Source organism: Danio aesculapii, chromosome 19, assembly GCF_903798145.1.
Source record: "Danio aesculapii chromosome 19, fDanAes4.1, whole genome shotgun sequence".
NCBI lineage: Eukaryota > Metazoa > Chordata > Actinopteri > Cypriniformes > Danionidae > Danio > Danio aesculapii.
In genome coordinates this window covers 48,781,755-48,800,654 of record NC_079453.1, presented here as the reverse complement: position 1 = coordinate 48,800,654, position 18,900 = coordinate 48,781,755, and the positions used below count along the sequence as shown (strand labels likewise).

General features: G+C 32.4%; 1 protein-coding gene across 1 annotated transcript in view; it reads right to left on the bottom strand.

The window, feature by feature from the left end:
- Positions 1-11,264, bottom strand: part of rbm24a (RNA binding motif protein 24a) — a 34,517-nt gene extending 23,253 nt beyond the window's left edge. Inside the window, exons 1-3 of the mRNA XM_056479481.1 lie at positions 10,904-11,264; positions 3,612-3,735; positions 974-1,028 (exon numbers count right to left, since the gene is read on the bottom strand). Coding sequence (XP_056335456.1) covers positions 974-1,028; positions 3,612-3,735; positions 10,904-11,071 — 347 coding nt within the window. The 5' untranslated portion in view covers positions 11,072-11,264. The remainder of the gene's footprint in view (positions 1-973; positions 1,029-3,611; positions 3,736-10,903) is intronic.
- Between the last annotated feature and the right edge of the window lie 7,636 nt (positions 11,265-18,900).

Here is an 18,900-nt window from a genome sequence, read left to right as displayed (position 1 = left end):
ATATCAGGGAATGCACGTCGGTGCTGCAAGTAGGCATCTGTCTGCAGTGCCCAGCTACGACTCAGGACACTGTTCATATTTCTGCCGCACCACAGAGCGCCATCTGAATAGTTTCATTTTAAATCACATGTAAATGTGCACATCTGGTGTGTGTTACTTCCACTGTCATGTGCGCGGCGCATTCGCTGTGCGACCCCCTTAAGGATGGAGTCTGCTTTAGCTATGTGGATCAGTGACTGCAGGATAAAGAACATTACGCTTGATGCCAACATTATCCACACAAAAGCTAAAAAGCTTTATGAACCTTTTACTGACAGCGATGAATGTTTGACAGCAGGTTTTGATCTTTGGTTTCATTCTGTAGTACTGGACTTAATTTTTCTACGAAGGTTTGAGCTTTGAGAGTGTTTAAACAACAGAGAAAAGTGTGAAAATGTTACTGCCCGTCTGAGAAAAGTGTATAAAAGGAGTAGTGAGGGGTTTAACGCCTTAAAACATCTATAATAATAATAGTAACTGTAAAAAATAAAGTGGACTACTTCGCAGACTTCGCCAATTGCGGGTTATTTTTTAGAAAGTAACTCCCGCGATTAAAGAGGGACCACTGTGGTATGTTGTAAAATATCTAGTCAAATATTATGTGCTGTCATCATGCCAAAGATGATATTAGAAATGAGTTATTAAAACTATTATGTTTAGAAATGTGTAGGAATAAAAAATCTTTCCGTCAAAACGAAATGAGGAGAATAAATATAGAGGGGGGCTAATAATTCTGACTTCAACTGTATATAGTTAATCCTATCATATAAGAGTATTAAGAATCAGAGACTACCATTGAACGTCATTTCTTCCATGTGTAAAAATACAGATATTTACACGTCAAGGATTTCGGGATTTCATACTCTGCTCTTAAAACTACCACTGAACACAAATAGTAGGTTTTTTTTAGGTTATTAACGTTACTGTAACTCACCCATATGGTCTCTGGATGAAAGCAGGGTGAATCTGAGGGACGCCGAAGGTAAAACCTGCATTAAAACAAACAAATAAAACAAGATGCATTAAAAATGATGGGATGGGTGTTTGCATCACATTTAATTTGACTATGGTGATTTTATTAGTGCAAGGCAAACATTAATTGCAATTAATCCCATCCAAAATAAAAGTTTGTTTTGATATAATATATCTGCATGTGTGTGTGTGTGTTTGATATATTTATTGTGCATATGTGATACAAACACATACATGCATAAGACCAAATCTACACAAAACTGTCACAGATATAAAAACGCATATATCATTTGCATCATATCTCGAATATATGCATGCATGTACTTATGTATACAAAATAAATATGCACAGCGCACACACATTATAGAACAACCGTTTATTTTGGATGCGATTAATCAAGATTCATTCATTCCTTCATTTTCTTTTCGGCTTAGTCCCTTTATTAATCAGGGGTCGCCACAGCGGAATGAACTGTCAACTTATCCAGCATATGTTTTACACAGCAGATGCCCTTCCAGCTGCAACCCAGTACTGGGAAACACCCACACACACTCATACACTATGGCCAATTTAGTTCATTAATTCCCCTATAGTGCATGTGTTTGGACTGTGGGGGAAACTCGAGCACCCGGAGGAAACCCAGGCCAATATTTGGTCCTTAAGACAAATTTATTAGCCCTTGTGTGAAAATATTTTTAAAATTGTGCAGCTGCTTAACAAAACAAAACATCGTTTTCTATTATATTCTTTTAGTTTGGCTGTAAATAAAAAAAAAATCATGCAAAGACTAAATAAATTAGTTATTAATACTACTATGCTTAAAATGGGTCATATAAAATGTTAAATGTGTTATATATACACACATTTTTAAAATAAAACTTTCCATGCATGTTAAATGAAACCTTTTGATGCTTGAAACACATTTCATTTGAATATAGTATGAATAAACTAATCAACCGTGCTATTTTGCTCATTTAAAATCTAGCCATTGATGATAATGTTATTGCTTTAATCCTTATGCAGTTGTTGCAATTATTAAAAAGTAGTTTTATGTAATTTTTGTCTGCTGGAGTTTTATTTTTAGGGAGTGAGGGCTCATTAAGGACTTTGGATGCTAAAAAGTCCCTTCAGGATTTTGCAAGTCCAATAAGTCCCCCCCCCCAAAAAAATAAATAAATGAATAAATTTAGGAAGTATGAAAGCATGCACATCATTTAAATAATGTCGCATTTTAGAGTAATGATTACGACAAGCATTAAATATATGTTTTTCTTTCATAGCGAACACCGAGTGTTGTGCATGAGATTAAATGTTTACTGTGTCAGTATAACTACTCTAGCCTATATAATGTTGAATATAATGCAAGAGGGAATCTGATAATGACAAGTGTCTGATTTTACCTGTAGAAGAAAATGGTCTATTGTCAATGACAGATTGCAAGCACATGTCTCAAACATAATAATTCAACATCAGAATTATGAATAGTTGTATTCTGATGTCGTCACTTTACTCTGCATTAATGACCAGGGCATATTTAAAGTCTGTTCAAGTCCACCATTCAAAGTCTACTCAAACTTTAGCATTTTAACCAACAGTAGACCTACACATATTATTATTATTATTATTATTATTATTATTATTATTATTATTATTTTTGTTGTTGTTTTACCGTGTTTTAGAAATAACAATAATAATAGCCTACTTATATTAACCTTTATTTTACATCTATAGAATCATGACAAAATCGTTATCTTTATTTTAAGTAAAAAAAAAAAAATTCAATAAATAAATTAAGAACAATAAATAAAAAATAAATTAATTAATTTAAAAAATAATAATAATAAATCGTGATTCTCATTTTTGCCAGAATCGTGCAGCTCTAATATATATATATATATATATATATATATATATATATATATATATATATATATATATATATATATATTTTAATATATATATACACATGCTGGATAAGTTGGCGGTTCATTCCGCTGTGGCGACCCCGGATTAATAAAGAGACTAAGCCGAAAAGAAAATAAATGAATGAATTATACACACACACACGCACGCGCGCACACACACACACACACACACACACGCGCGCGCGCAAACGCACGCGCACGCACACGCACACGCACGCACACACGCACACACACACACGCACACGCACGCGCGCACACGCACGCACACGCACGCACACACACGCACGCACGCACACGCACGAAGTCAGAATTATTAAACCCCCTTTTGAATTGTTTTTCTTTTTAAATATTTCCCAAATGATGTTGAACAGAGCAAGGAAATTTTCACAGAATGTCTGATAATATTTTTTCTCCTGGAGAAAGTCTTATTTGTTTTAGGGTCAATTTTAGGGTCAATATTATTAGCCCCTTTAAGCTATATATTTTTTGATGGTCTACAGAACAAACCACTGTTATAAATGAACTTGCCTAATTACCCTAACTTTAACCCAATTAACCTAGTTAAGCCTTTATATGTCACTTTAAGCTGAATACTCGTATCTTGAACAATAGCTAATCAAATATTATGTGCTGTCATCATATTAGAAATGCCTGACTGTTTGATATAATCCTCACCTGGCTGCATGACCCGTGGCTTGGCTCCGAGATAAGCCAGGTTAACATTAGCCTTCCTGCCGTCGATGATGGGGTTTGGGTCTTTACAGGCTCTGTCTGCAGCAGAGCGGTCCGCCATCGTCACCTATGGAAAAACACAGCAAATAAAGCAATGCAGTGCATGAGGAAGTCTCAATAAAGCAAGAAAAACTAACTGAGTGTTATTGGTGAAGATTTCAGAGTCATTTAAAGGGATAGTTCACTATTTACTCATTGGCCTTATTCTACATGTATGAGCGGGTGGAGTCATTGGCTCTCATTCACTTCCATTGTAATGTAATGTGTATTTATATAGTGCACTTATGTATGGCCATACACCCAAAGCGCTTCACAGTCATGAGGGGGGTCTCTTCACACCACCAGTGTGCAGCATCCACTTGGATGATGCGACGGCAGTCACAGGACAACGGCGCCAATGTGCTCGCTCACCACACACCAGCAATAGAGGGAGTGGAGAGATGGTGATAAAGCCAAATGGGTGGCCATGATTGGGAGGCCATGATAGCAGCTGATGGAGAGATTTAGCCAGGACACTGGGGTTAAACACCTTCTCTTTACAAGCCATGGGATTTTTAATGACCACAGAGAGTCAAGACCTCAGTTTAACGCTTATCCAAAAGACAGCGCACACTGACAGTATAGCGTCCCCTTCACTGTACTGGGGCATTAGGACTCACACAGATCACAGGTTGAGCACCCCCTGCTGGCCATTTCATACAGCAGCCTAGTTTTCCCATGTGGTCTCCCATCCAGGTACTGGCCAGGCTCAGTCCTGCTTAGCTTCAGTGAGTAACCGCTCTTGGGCTGCAGGGCGATGTGGCTGTGATTGATTGATTGATTGATTGATTTCTGGACGATAAAAACAGCTCGTCATGATGCTTGATGTTGCACCTGTTTTTTTTATGACTGTGATAAATAATATTATAATAATCTCCTTATCTACAGTCATGAACACACTAGTTTGTTTGCTTGATCGTTTTCTACCGTTTATTATTCCTAGTCATTTCTCCTGTAGGAAACTGAATCGGAAGGTCTAAAACAAATCGTAAAAACGAGCGCACTTCTGCATTGCAGAATAACTCATTTAACGAGATAATTTACTTGTATAATTACAAACTATGCTCTAAAAAAAAAAATGTTAGGTTGTTTTAACCCAGTGGTTGGGTCAAATATGGACAAACAAAATGATAGCTTAATTTTTAGATTTAGTTTTTTTTAAATTGTAACATTTTTTAATAGTTTTTTTATTAGATTTTTTCATTGTTGGGTCAATTATTGACCCAGCACTGGGTACAACAACCCAGCATTTTTTAGAGTGTATACGTTTCTGTTACAACACAAAAGAAGATATTTTAAAGAATGCTACACTAACAAAATGGCATGTTTAGTAACCCAACGTTGGGTCAAATATGGACAAACACAATGATGGCTTCATTTTTTGATTTTTTTTTTTTATTATTGTAAAATTTTTGAATAGTTTTTTTAAATTAGATTTTTTCATTGTTGGGTCAATTATTGACCCAGCACTGGGTTACAACACCACAGCATTTTTTAGAGTCTATTTGTTTCTGTTATGACACAAAAGATGATATTTTAAAGAATGCTACACTAACAAAAATGACGTGTTTAGTAACCCAACGTTGGGTCAAATATGGACAAACACAATGATGGCTTAATTTTTAGATTTTTTTTTTATTGTAAAATTTTTCATTTATTAATTTTCCTTCTGCCTAGCCCCTTTATTCATCAGGGATCAACTTATCCAGGATATGTTTTACACAGAGGATGTCCTTCCAGCTGCAATGCAGTACTGGGAAACACCAATACACACACACGCACGCACGCACGCACGCACGCACGCACGCACACACGCTAATTTAGTTCATCCAATTGCCCTATAGCGCATTTGTTTGGACCATGGGGGGGAACCGGAGCACCCGGAGGAAATCCACACCAACACGGGGAGAACATGCAAACTCCACACAGAAACGCAAACTAACCCAGCCGGGACTCAAACCAGTGACCTTCTTGCTGTGAGGCGACAGCGCTAACCACTGAGCCACCGTGTCACCCCCGTAAAATTGTTTAGTATAAAATAGTTTTGATTAGTTTCATCAACAGTTGGGTTTATCCATGATTGACCAAGCTTTGGGTTACAACAACCCAGCATTTTTATAATGTACGAGTTTCATTTTTCTGGTGAACACTATACGACATATTTTGAAGAATGTTACACTCTAAAAACAATGCTGTGTTTTTGTAACCCAATGTTGGGTCAGATATGGACAAACCCAACGATGGGTTAATTTTTTATATTTTTTTAGATTGTAAAATTTTTTAACTACAGTTTTGATTCGATTTTTCAACAGTTGGGTTTGTCCATTATTGACCCAGCTTTGGTTTACAACACCCCAGCATTTTTTATAATGCATGAGTTTCTTTTTTCCTGTTGAACACTATAGGACATATTTTGAAAAAAAAAAAAGCTGAATTGTTTTAACCCAATTTTTGGGTCAAAAATGGACAAACCAAATGATGGGTTAAATTTTCATTTTGTAATTGTAAAATTTTTTACTTATAAATTTATTTTTATTACATTTTTCAACAGAAGGTTTTGTCCATTATTGACCCAGCATTGGGTTACAACAACCCAGCATTTTGTTTTGAGAGTACAAGTTTCTTTGATTCTGTTACAACACAATAGAAGATATTTTAAAGAATGTTACACTTTAAACACAATGCTAGGTTGTTGCAACCCAACACTGAGTCAAATATGGACAAACCCAACTGTTGGGTTAAAAAGCGTAATTGAAATTTAATTAAAAAAATTAACCCAATGTTGAGTTTGTCCATATTTGAGTGTGGAAACCAGAAGCCATTGACATCCGTAGCAAGAAAAACAAAGCCCACTTTGATGGTTAACATTTTTCTAAATATCTTCCTTTGAAACTCAGCTTTCTATCATATGATAGGCAGGTAAATGATGATTAATTCTTGGATAACCAATCATCTCGCATGACCTCTATCCCAAATAAGACATTAAACCCTAAATAGTGTGCATTAGGTGGCGTTTAAGAAGTGAAAAATCATTAAACACAGAGGTCAGTCCAGCTTTATTTTGGATATCTGCATGATGTTGTGAAATCCACTCGGGTGTCTTTAACTTCTGCTGTCAAAACTTTACAAGTCGGCTTGTTTACTCAGCCTCTGAAGGACTCTTATCAGGGAGCTTCTAGTCAAACTCCACAGCTGAGCCAACAAGCGTCAGTTTTAGTCTTCAGTGCAGTGCTATAAGATCAGTAATGTTCTTAATAGCAACATGCAGATTTCATTTCAATTGTGTTTTAGACTTGAATCAAAAACGTATCATTCACACGCTGATCTAAACTTGATATTCAGTCTTCTGTGAAAGAGTTAAGAGTCTCTGTTCACTTGAATACCGCAGTGTTTTATTAAAGTACACACTTAAACATCTGTCAGTATATATGAAGTAAACACTCTAAAACAATGCTGGGTTGTGTCAAACCAACATTGGGTCAAATATAGAAACCCCAAGCTTAGTTTAATTAATTATTTATTCAATTTAAATACATTTTTTAACTCAAATGTAGAATTTGGCTATATTTAACCTGCTGTTGGATTAATACACAATGTTTTGTTAGAGTGAAATGACTTCAGATATTAACAAAAACATAGGTGAGTGCATGTAAGACTCATTTTTATTTCTTCCTTTTGTAAAATTAGTTACAATTAATAATACGAAACCATAAAAAATAATAAACAATACTAATTTATTACGTTATTTTGCTTCTCAAGTAAATTAATCTTGATTTTAAAATGCTTAAATGTATGCTATTGGGGAAAAAAAGACAAGTTTTGAAATGCACGAGGATTAAATCAATAACAAAGACAAAATCTAACACAATACTGGGTTGTGTCGATCCAATGTAGGGAGAAACCCAATGCTGGGTTATTATTTGTTTTAATTCAATGTTAATTAAATGTTTTTAAACCCAAATTTTTGATTTTTCGAGTTAAACGACGTCAGATATTCTCATTTTCTGAAAAACATAAGTGAGTTTATGCTTCAAACAGGACTCAATTTTATTTCATCCTTTTTTAATGTCAGTTTTTTATAAAACAATGCTTATTTTTAAGTCAAGTCATTTTACGTCTCAAGTAAATTTTGAATTTATTTCAATTTGGATTTTTATAGTGAAATTAGTTCAGATATTCTTGTTTTCTGAAAAATATAAGTGAGTTTATGCTTAAAGCAAGACTAATTTGATCTTTTGCTTTCGTAAAATCAGTTGATCATACAACAGTACTTATTTTAAGTCATTTTACGTCTTCAATTTGGATTTATAAAGTGAAATTACTTCAGATATTTTGTTTTTTTTGACAAATATAAAGTGACAAATATAAAGTATACGCGAGTTTATGCTTAAACCAAGCTTAATTTTTTATTCCAAATCAGTTTTTCATAAAGCAATACTTATTTCTCAAGTTATTTTAAGTCATCAAGTCATTTTGCGTCTCAAGTAAACGTTGGATTTTTTTTTTAAATTTGGCTTTTTAGAGTTAAATTACTTCAGATAGTCTCATTTTCTGAAAAATAGATGCGAGTTTATACTGAAAACAAGCTTAATTTTTATTTAAAATCAATTCTTTATAAAGCAATACTTATTTCTTAAGACATTTTAAGTCATTTTGTGTCTCAAGTAAATGTTGGATTTTTTTATTTGGCTTTTTAGAGTGAAATGACTTCAGATGTTCTTGTTTTCAGACAAATATAAGTGAGTTTATGCTTAAAACAAGACTATTTTGTATTTTTTTTCCTAAAGTAAAATCAGTTTACCATTCAACAATACATATTTTAAGTCATTTTGCTTCTCAAGTAAATGTTGGATTTATTTTTCAATTTGATGTTCTTGTTTTCTGAAAAATATAAGTGAGTTTATGCTGAAAACAAGACTAATTTTTTATTAAAATCAGTTCATCATGAAGCAATAATTATTTCTTAAGTCACTTTAAGTCATTTAGTTGTTTAGCTTTTCAAGTAAATGTTGGATTTTGTTATTTGGCTTTTTACAGTTAAATTACTTCAGATATTCTCATTTTCTGAAAAATATATGCAAATTTTTTGCTGAAAACAAGCTTCTTTTTAATTAAAATCAGTTTTTATGAAGCAATACTTATTTCTTAAGACATTTTAAGTCATTTTGTATCTCAAGTAAATGTTGGATTTGTTATTTAGCTTTTTAGACTGAAATTAGTTAAGATATTCTTGTTTTCTGACAAATATAAGTGAGTTTATGCTTAAAACAAGACTAATTTTATCTTATTCCTTTCGTAAAATCAGTTTATCATACAACAATACTTATTTTAAGTCATTTTGCTTCTCAAGTAAATGTTGGATTTTTTTATTTGGCTTTTTAGACTGAAATGACTAGATATTCTTGTTTTATGACAAATATTAGTGATAACACTTAACTTGCTTAACACAAGACAATTTTTATTTATTCCTTTTGTAAAATCAGTTTACCATAAAAATGACTTAAAATAAGTAATTTGGCTTCAAGTAAATGTTGGATTTATTTTTCAGATTATTTTTCAGACTTTTTAGATTGAAATTACTTCAGATATTCTTGTTTTCTAAAAAAAGCAAGCTTCATTTTTATTTATTCCTTTGGTAAAATCAGTTGACCATACAACAATACTTATTTTAAGTCATTTTGCTTCTCAAGTAAATGTTGGACTTTTTTCAATTTGGCTTTTTAGAGTGAAATTACTTCAGATTTCCTGTTTTCTGACAAATATAAAGTATAAGTGAGTTTATGCTTAAAATAAGCTTCATTTTTATTTCAAATCAGTTTTTTATTAAACAATACTTATTTCTTAAGTCATTTTAAGTCAAGTAAATGTTGGATTCTTTTTTAAATTTGGCTTTTTACAGTTAAATTACTTCAGATGCTCTCGTTTTCTGAAAAATATATGCAAATTTTTTGCTGAAAACAAGCTTTATTTTTAATTAAAATCAGTTTTTTATAAAGCAATACTTATTTCTCAAGTCATTTTAAGTCATTTTGTGTCTCAAGTAAATGTTGGATTTTGTTATTTGGCTTTTTAGACTGAAATTAGTTCAGATATTCTTGTCTTCTGACAAATATAAGTGAGTTTATGCTTAAAACAAGACTATTTTTATTTATTGCTTTGGTAAAATCAGTTTACCATTCAACAATACTTATTTTAAGTCATTTTGCTTCTCAAGTAAATGGGAAGTAAATTTTTTTAGTTTTGATGTTCTTGTTTTCTGAAATATATAAGTGAGTTTATGCTGAAAACAAGACTAACTATCTTTTTCCTTTCGTAAAATCAGTTTATCATACAACAGTACTTATTTTAAGTCATTTTGCGTCTTCAATTTGGATTTTTAGAGTGAAATGACTTCCAATATTTTGGTTTTCTGACAAAAATAATGTGACAAATATAAAGTACAAGTGATTTTTGCTTAAAACAAGCTTCATTTTTATTTCAAATCAGCTTTTCATAAAGCAATACTTTTTTCTCAAGTTATTTTAAGTCATTTTGCGTCTCAAGTAAATGTTGGATTTTTTTTAAATTTGGCTTTTTAGAGTTAAATTACTTCAAATATTCTCGTTTTCTGAAAAATATTTGCAAGTTTATGCTGAAAACAAGTTTCTTTTAATTAAAATCAGTTCTTTATAAAGCAATACTTATTTCTTAAGTCATTTTGCTTCAAGTAAATATTGGATTGTTTTATTTGGCTATTTAAGAGTAAATTTACCTCAGAAATTCTTGTTTTCTGCCAAACATAAAGCGCTTATGCTTAAAAAAAAGCTTAATTTTTAATTAAAATCATGAAGAAACACTTATTTATCAAGTCATTTAGCTTCTCGGGTAAATCTATCTTGCTTCTAGAATGTTTAAATGTGTGTTATTGGGGGAAAAGACAAGTTATGAAGTACATGAGGATTAAAAAAACTTTCACTTTAGTTTGAGCTCTGCTTTTTACAGCATAGGTTTCAATATTGCTCAGAAATAAGCAAATAACGCACGTAACCTAAAGTACAACAGTTTAAAACTAATGAAGAAGTAAACAGAGAGACGAGCACGCGCGCACACACACTGCGTTTGCTTATAAAACACTGGAGTTGCCATTTAAATGTGTTGTGTCACGCTGTCACACAGACTTCTCAAAGTTTACATAACTCCACAAGAGGGATACTTACAAATCCATAACCCCTGGACTTTCCAGTCTGTCTGTCGGTAATCACCACAGCTTCTTCAATCTCGCCAAACACTTCAAAATATTTCCTCAGGCTGGAATCCGTCGTATGATACGGAAGACCGCCGACGAATATCTTGGTGTAAGTGGTGTCCTTTTGCGTGGTATGCATCCTCACAAAATGCTCAAGTGCAAAAACAAATAGTAATAAAAATGATAGTGCAATTTAGGCTTGACAGTGACCGCACCACTCGTTTAAAATACTCTAAAATATGGGTTTAATGTCAGAGGTAGATTAATGTGGTGAATAAAGTGGAGCGGATTGAGCCAAGGATCATCAGGTGGGTCGAGCTCCTCTTTCCAGACTGACGTGACTTCTAAAAAGTGCGTGTGACCCATTCCTAAAAGCGGCCGGTGAAGCCACGCCCAGCGGAGGGGGCGTGGTCGGAGCGCGCTGGCCACGCCCATCACACGCGCTCAACAACAGCTGGACGGCGCACAACGGGCATCTGAGAGCCTTTGTTCGGGGACTGGAGACATTTCATACAGTTGTTCTTTCAGTGTGTGTGTGTGTGTGTGTGTGTGCGTGCGCCACAATGTCGGCTGTTTTCTGACTGTAACCCTTATGGAAAGCAAAGTTAATTTGTAATATTAATGGTTTCAAAAGTAGTTTAAACAACGTCACACACACATACACAGAAAATGACAAAGACTTTGTAGAATACAAAGAATTATATTCGTTTTAAGATATTTCCGGTGACGCAATGGCGCAGTAGGTAGAGAAGAAGGTCGCTGGTTCGAGCCTCGGCTGGGTCAGTTGGCGTTTCTGTGTGGAGTTTGCGTGTTCGTTGTTGTGGGTTTCCTCCGGGTGCTCCGGTTTCCCCGACAGTCCAAAGACATGTGGTACAGGTGAATTGGGTAGGCTAAATTGTCCGTAGTGTATGAGTGTGCATGGATGTTTCCCAGAGATGGGTTGCAGCTGGAAGGGCATCTGCTGCATAAAACATATGCTGGATAAGTTGATGGTTCATTCCGCTGTGGCGATCCCAGATTAATAAAAGAACTAAGCTGAAAAGAAAATGAATGATATTTCCCAAGTGATATTTAACAGAGCAAAGACATTTTGCCTAATTAACCCTACTTTAACCTAATTAACCTATTAAATTGCACTTTAAGCTGAATGCTAGCAATATTAATAGTCAACAATTATGTTTCATTGTGGTAAAAACTAAGGAAATTAGCTATTAAACATGAGTTATTAAAACTATTATGTTCAAAATGCTTTAAAAACTCTCAGATAAACAGCACTTGGGAAATATTACTATTGAAGAATAATATAAATTTAACAGGAGGGCCAATAATCTTGTCTTAACCGTATCTTGCTCTACACACTGATGTCTGTATTAGTCCGTAATGTCAAAAGGACATTTCTGTATTCATTTTTCAAAGGGATTTGACCTGTTTTAGGCTTATGGGAGACGCCAGTAAACCTTGGCAGACAATCCTTAGCATTTTTCGGTTTTAATATAGACCTTAATGTAAAAATGCTATATTAAAGTCCACTTTAATGTACACTACCTGACTGAAGTCTTGTTGTTGATTCCAGTTGTAAGAGCAATGAATAATAACTTGACTTCTAGTTGATCATTTGAAGTGTCAGAAGGTTAATTTCTCTGATGAATCATCTGTTGAACTGCATCCCAATCATCACCAATACTGCAGAAGACCTACTGGAACCAGCATAGACCCAAGATTCTCATAGAAATCAGTCAAGTTTGGTGAAGGAAAAATCATGGTTTGGGGTTACATTCAGTATGGGGGCGAGCGAGAGATCTGCAGAGTGGATGATCAACATCAACAGCCTGAGGTATCAAGACATTTGTGCTGCCCATTACATTACAAACCACAGGAGAGGACAAATTCTTCAGCAGGATAGCGCTCCTTCTCATACTTCAGCCTACACATCAAAGCTCCTGAAGGTCAAGGTGCTCCAGGATTGGCCAGCCCAGTCACCAGACATGAACATTATTGAGCATATCTGGGGTAAGATGAAGGAGGAGGCGTTGAAGATGAACACAAAGAGTCTTGATGAACTCTGGGAGTCCTGCAAGAAGGCTTTCTTTGCCATTCCAGATGACTTTATTAATCAGTGATTTGAGTCATTGCAGAGATGTATGGATGCAGTCCTCCAAGCTCATGATGGAGTCAGACACAATATTCATTCTGTTTCCACTGCAACATGAGCACATATTCTATACTGGACATTATTGAAGGTTCAGTGACCAGACTTTAGTCTAAGCAAAGGCAGACCTTACTGTCCTAATGAAATCATTCATAATCAAGACATGATCATATTTTATTGTGCTCAAATAAGCCTCATCTAGAGGCCTTTGCCTTTCATATAAGACACTTCTGATACCAGATGATCAACTATATGTGACAAGACTTTTGTCAGGTATACTGTAGTGTAGCATTAAATGTAAAGGATTTAATGTAAGAATGCTATAACAGATGCTATAAATTTAAGTATAAATTTCTTCCAGTGAAAAAACATTGTTAACAATTAAAACAAATGGTGCACACACACACACACACACACACACACACACACTAATAATAGAGGTGGTTCACCACTGATAAGCACAGAAGCAAAGCACGTGTTATCAGGCAGATCAGGTCCGTTGGGAGACTGGGCAGGTGGTGTGTGTGAAGAGGTAAAAGAGTTCCTCAGGTGACAGTAAAAGCCAGTGCAACACACAGGAGAAACAGACGCTGTTAAACGCTGCTTCATTGAAACTCAACACAGAGCGAGTGTCTGGACATGTTTCAGTGCGTCTGTCAAAGCTCTGCAGCAGCGCTGTAACTTTAATTTATCATAGTCATCATTATTATCAAAACCATTACACTCTTTAATATGCTCTATTTGCAAGAAGTCATTTAGTATATTTACTTTAATGTGGTGGCTCAGTGGTTAGCACTGTCGCCTCACAGCAAGAAGGTCGCTGGTTTGAGTCCCGGCTGGGTCAGTTGTTATTTCTGTGTGGAGTTTGCATGTTCTCCCAGTGTTGGTTTCCTCCGGGTGCTCTTGTTTCCCCCACAGTCCAAACACATGCGCTATAGGAGAACTGATTTAACTAAATTGGCCGTAGAGTATAAGTGTGTATGGGTGTTTCCCAGTACTGGGTTGCTGCTGGAAGGGCATCCGCTGTGTAAAACATTTGCTGGATGTTGGATTTGTCCATATTTGACCCAACATTGTGTTCATACAACCCAGCATTTTTTAGAATGTAATTTATTCATATATTGATTGATTGATTTTTGCATGTATTGGATTATTTATTTATTTGATTATTTATATATTTATTTGATTATTTATTTATTTATTTGATAATTTATTTATTTATTTGATTATTTATTTATTCATTTGATTATTTATATATTTATATGATTATTTATATATTTATTTGATTATTTATTTATTTGATTATTTATTTATTTACCTGATTATTTATATATTTATTTGATTATTTATTTATTCATTTATTTGATTATTTATATATTTATTTGATTATTTATTTATTCATTTATTTGATTATTTATTTATTTATTTGATTATTTATTTATTCATTTATTTGATTATTTATATATTTATTTGATTATTTATTTATTCATTTATTTGATTATTTATTTATTTATTTGATTATTTATTTATTCATTTATTTGATTATTTATTTATTTATTTGATTATTTATTTATTTATTTGATATTTATATATTTATTTGATTATTTATTTATTTATTTGAATATTTATATATTTATTTGATTATTTATTGATATATTTATTTGATTATTTATTTATATATTTATTTGATTATTTATTTATTTGATTATTTATTTATTTATTTATATATTTATTTGATTATTTATTTATTTATTTGATTATTTATTTATTTATTTGATTATTTATTTATTCATTTGATTATTTATATATTTATTTGATTATTTATTTATTTACTTCATTATTTATATATTTATTTCACTATTTATATATTTATTTCATTATTTTTATATTTATTTGATCATTTATATATTTATTTCATTATTTATTTATTTGATCATTCATATATTTATTTCATTATTTATATATTTAATTGATTATTTATATATTTATTTGATTATTTATATTTTTATTTAATTATTTATATATTTTTTTGATTATTTATATATTTATTTCATTATTTATATATTTATTTGATCATTTATATATTTATTTCATTATTTATTTATTTGATCATTCATATATTTATTTCATTATTTATATATTTAATTGATTATTTATATATTTATTTGATTATTTATATTTTTATTTAATTATTTATATATTTTTTGATTATTTATATATTTATTTCATTATTTATATATTTATTTCATTATTTATATATTTATTTCATTATTTATATATTTATTTCATTATTTATATATTTATTTCATTATTTATATGTTTATTTGAGTATTTTTATATTTATTTCATTGTTTATATATTTGATTATTTATATGTTTATTTCATTATTTGTATATTTATTTGATCATTTATATGTTTATTTCATTATTTATATATTTATTTGATCATTTATATGTTTATTTCATTATTTATATATTTATTTGATCATTTGTTTATTTCATTATTTATATATTTATTTAATTATTTTTATATTTATTTGATCATTTATTTATTTAATTATTTTTATATTTATTTGATCATTTATTTATTTAATTATTTTTATATTTATTTGATCATTTATATATTTATTTGATTATTTATATATTTGATTATTTATATATTTGATTATTTATATATTTATTTGATTATTTATATATTTATTTGATTATTTATATATTTATTTTAATATTTATATGTTTATTTCATTATTTATATATTTATTTAATTATTTTTATATTTATTTGATCATTTATTTATTTCATTATTTATATATTTATTTGATTATTTATGTATTTATTTCATTATTTATATATTTATTTCATTATTTATGTATTTATTTGATTATTTATTTATTTGATCATTTATTTATTTGATTATTTCCGTATTTATTTATTTGTTTGTTTTATTTATGTATCCATTTGCAGTACTTTAGTAGTTTATCAATAAAATACACTTATTTTGTATATCAAAGTTTTAGGTTATATTTTAAACTATTTTAATATCTGTGTCAAAGATGAGATTTTGCTGTCCACATTTAAATAAATATGCAAATTATTTACTGTAAATAAAAAGTATATTATATGCAAGTAAAGTGTGAGCCTTAATATGTAAAATAATTATAAATATAAAAAATAATTTTACAGTATTACAATAAAACATACTTATTCTGATCTATACCTATTAGATAAAAAAGAAGATATTGTTATTAAGATATTGTCAGAATAAATATTCCCTCTAATCTCTATAATAAATCATAAATAATTATATATATTTAAAAAATTACCTAAAATGTTTGAAATACTTTTAGATAAACGTACACTGGAATAAATTATTGATTGGATTCACTAAGAAAAGAGGTTACAAACAATTTCTATGGGCTGAATTTAAACAAACAAACTACCCTGAACATTACTACACTTTAAATTCAGCCCAAATAAATTGTTTGCAACCACTTAAATCCAATGCATCATTTTTTGCAGTGTTAAACATCTCATTCCTCAGCGCACTATAGTGTCAATATATCTCAACATCAAACAAAATCCCATTAATAATTGATTAACAGTGTATAGCATTCTAGCGTTTCTCTGACATCTGTGCAAGGCGCATCTTTACAACAAGTATAACAGCAGACCATCGCCATCTCCTCCAGGACAAAAACAGCAGCCTATTTTCGAGGTCTCCGTATAATTGAGAGCAATGTGATACCTGGGCAGGTGAATTATTGAACAGCCTTCTCATTTAAAGCACACAGCATCCAGAGCACTCGGCTGATGGACTTTTTGTGGAAGCTCGAAACCCGAGATCTAGTTTGTGTGGCGTGAGTCGGCAAGCCATGTGGAGATCCTGACGCCCGCGGATGGATAATTGAGGCTTTATATAAAAAAAAATGTCATGCGGGAACTCGATCCACGGCATCCATGAGCTGCTAATTTATTGATGGAGAGTTCATTAAGCTGCTTTGTGTTTCAGCACATGTAGAAAAGCAGCAGATCGTCTTTCAGGACATGCTCTACATTTACCTGTCTTGATCTTTTACAGCCTTTTAGATGGAGACTGAGTGCATGAACGCACACTGTGAGAAATTATATGACAGAACGTTATGGCAACAAATGTTTTAATGTTACGTGAACTCATTTTATATCAAGTTTAATCAAAGAAGTGCCCTTTAAGGCAAGTCATTTCACTCGGCGGCCATCTTTGAATCGCCTTTCAGCCATTCTGTTTGAATGAGGAAACATCAAGTTCTCCATAATTGTTTGCCAAGCTTATGATTAAATGTCATATTAGGAATCACCAGTGGTGGAAAGAGTACTGAAAAATCATACTCAAGTTAAAGTATCATTACTTGCCTAAATATGTAGTGCAAGAAATACTATCTGTTGTAAATATTACTCAAAGTATGAGTAAAAAGTAGCCCTTTCAAAAGTACTCAAGAGTAGTGAGTATTACGCTGTAAAAAGCTGATGCATTTACATGTCATTCGTGGATGTGTGTAAACGTAACATTCTGTAGTGCATTTAGTATTGCCCAGCAGGCACACAACGTCATAAGACGTTAATATTAGGTTAGATTTACGTTGTGATGTCAGGTGACCAAAATTCAATGTCTAGCCAGCATCTAAGGACAACATTAGTTTGATGTCTAATAACAGCATCAAATGACGTTGATATTTGGTTGATTTTAGGTTGTTAGAAAGTAACCAAAATCCAACATCGTGCCAACATCTTAACCCTACTAAAAAAAGACTGCTTAAACTAGCTGAGGCTGGTTAGCTGGTTTTAGATGGTCGACCAGCCTGGTTTTAGAGGGGTTTGGGCCATTTCCAGCCTGGTCTTAGCTGGTCAGGCTGGGAGATGACCAGCTAAAACTAGCTTGACCAGTCTAGACAGGCTGGGAGCCCAGCCAAAACCAGCTGTGTCCAGCTTAAACCAGGCTGGTCAAGCTGCTTTTAGCTGGATTTAGCTGGTCATTTTTTCAGCCTGACCAGCTAAGACCAGGCTGGAAATGGCTGGAAACCAGCCTGGAAATAGCCAAAACCCTCTAAAACCAGGCTGGTCAACCAGCTAAAACCAGCAAACCAGCAAACCAGCCTAGGCTGTCATACTGACGTCAAACACTAACATTTATTTGTCAGGTATGGCAATCAAAATCCAACGTCTTATAGACGTCATATTGGTAACGTCAACACAATGTCAGGCTGTAACATCATTAGACGTTGATATTTAGTTGATTTTAGGTTAGACGTTGGACATTGACGGCGGCCTGACGTTGGGTTCTGACGTCAACCTGATTTTCATTTCCAAACAAAATGCAACGTCCCCACGATGTTGGGAAACAACATCAATCTGACATCATGTTGGCGTCCTGTGTCTGCTGGGTGTTTAAGGCCATTTAGGTCATCATACAGTAAACATCCGTCATCTTCTCATCAGTGACATGTCTCCAAACAGTCTCTGGGTCAGTGTGTGTAAAGATTTTAGACATCTTCCTAGACACTTTTAACGCTTCCAAACAGTTTGCTGCAATTATAAATCACCCATGTCTTGAGGTAGTTCAGTATGATGTGATTTACCTTCTATGTGTGATTTGATTGGACAGGAATCACAGGACTGATTTTTCTAACACACATAGACAGGAAAAAATTAAGTAGTGACTGCAGGTTGTAGGAAAGTAGTGGAGTAAAAGTACCAATACTGCACTAAAATGTACTCAAGAGAAAGTAAAAGTCCACATTTTTAAAACTACTCAGTAAATTACAATTTCTGAGAAAAACATCTCAA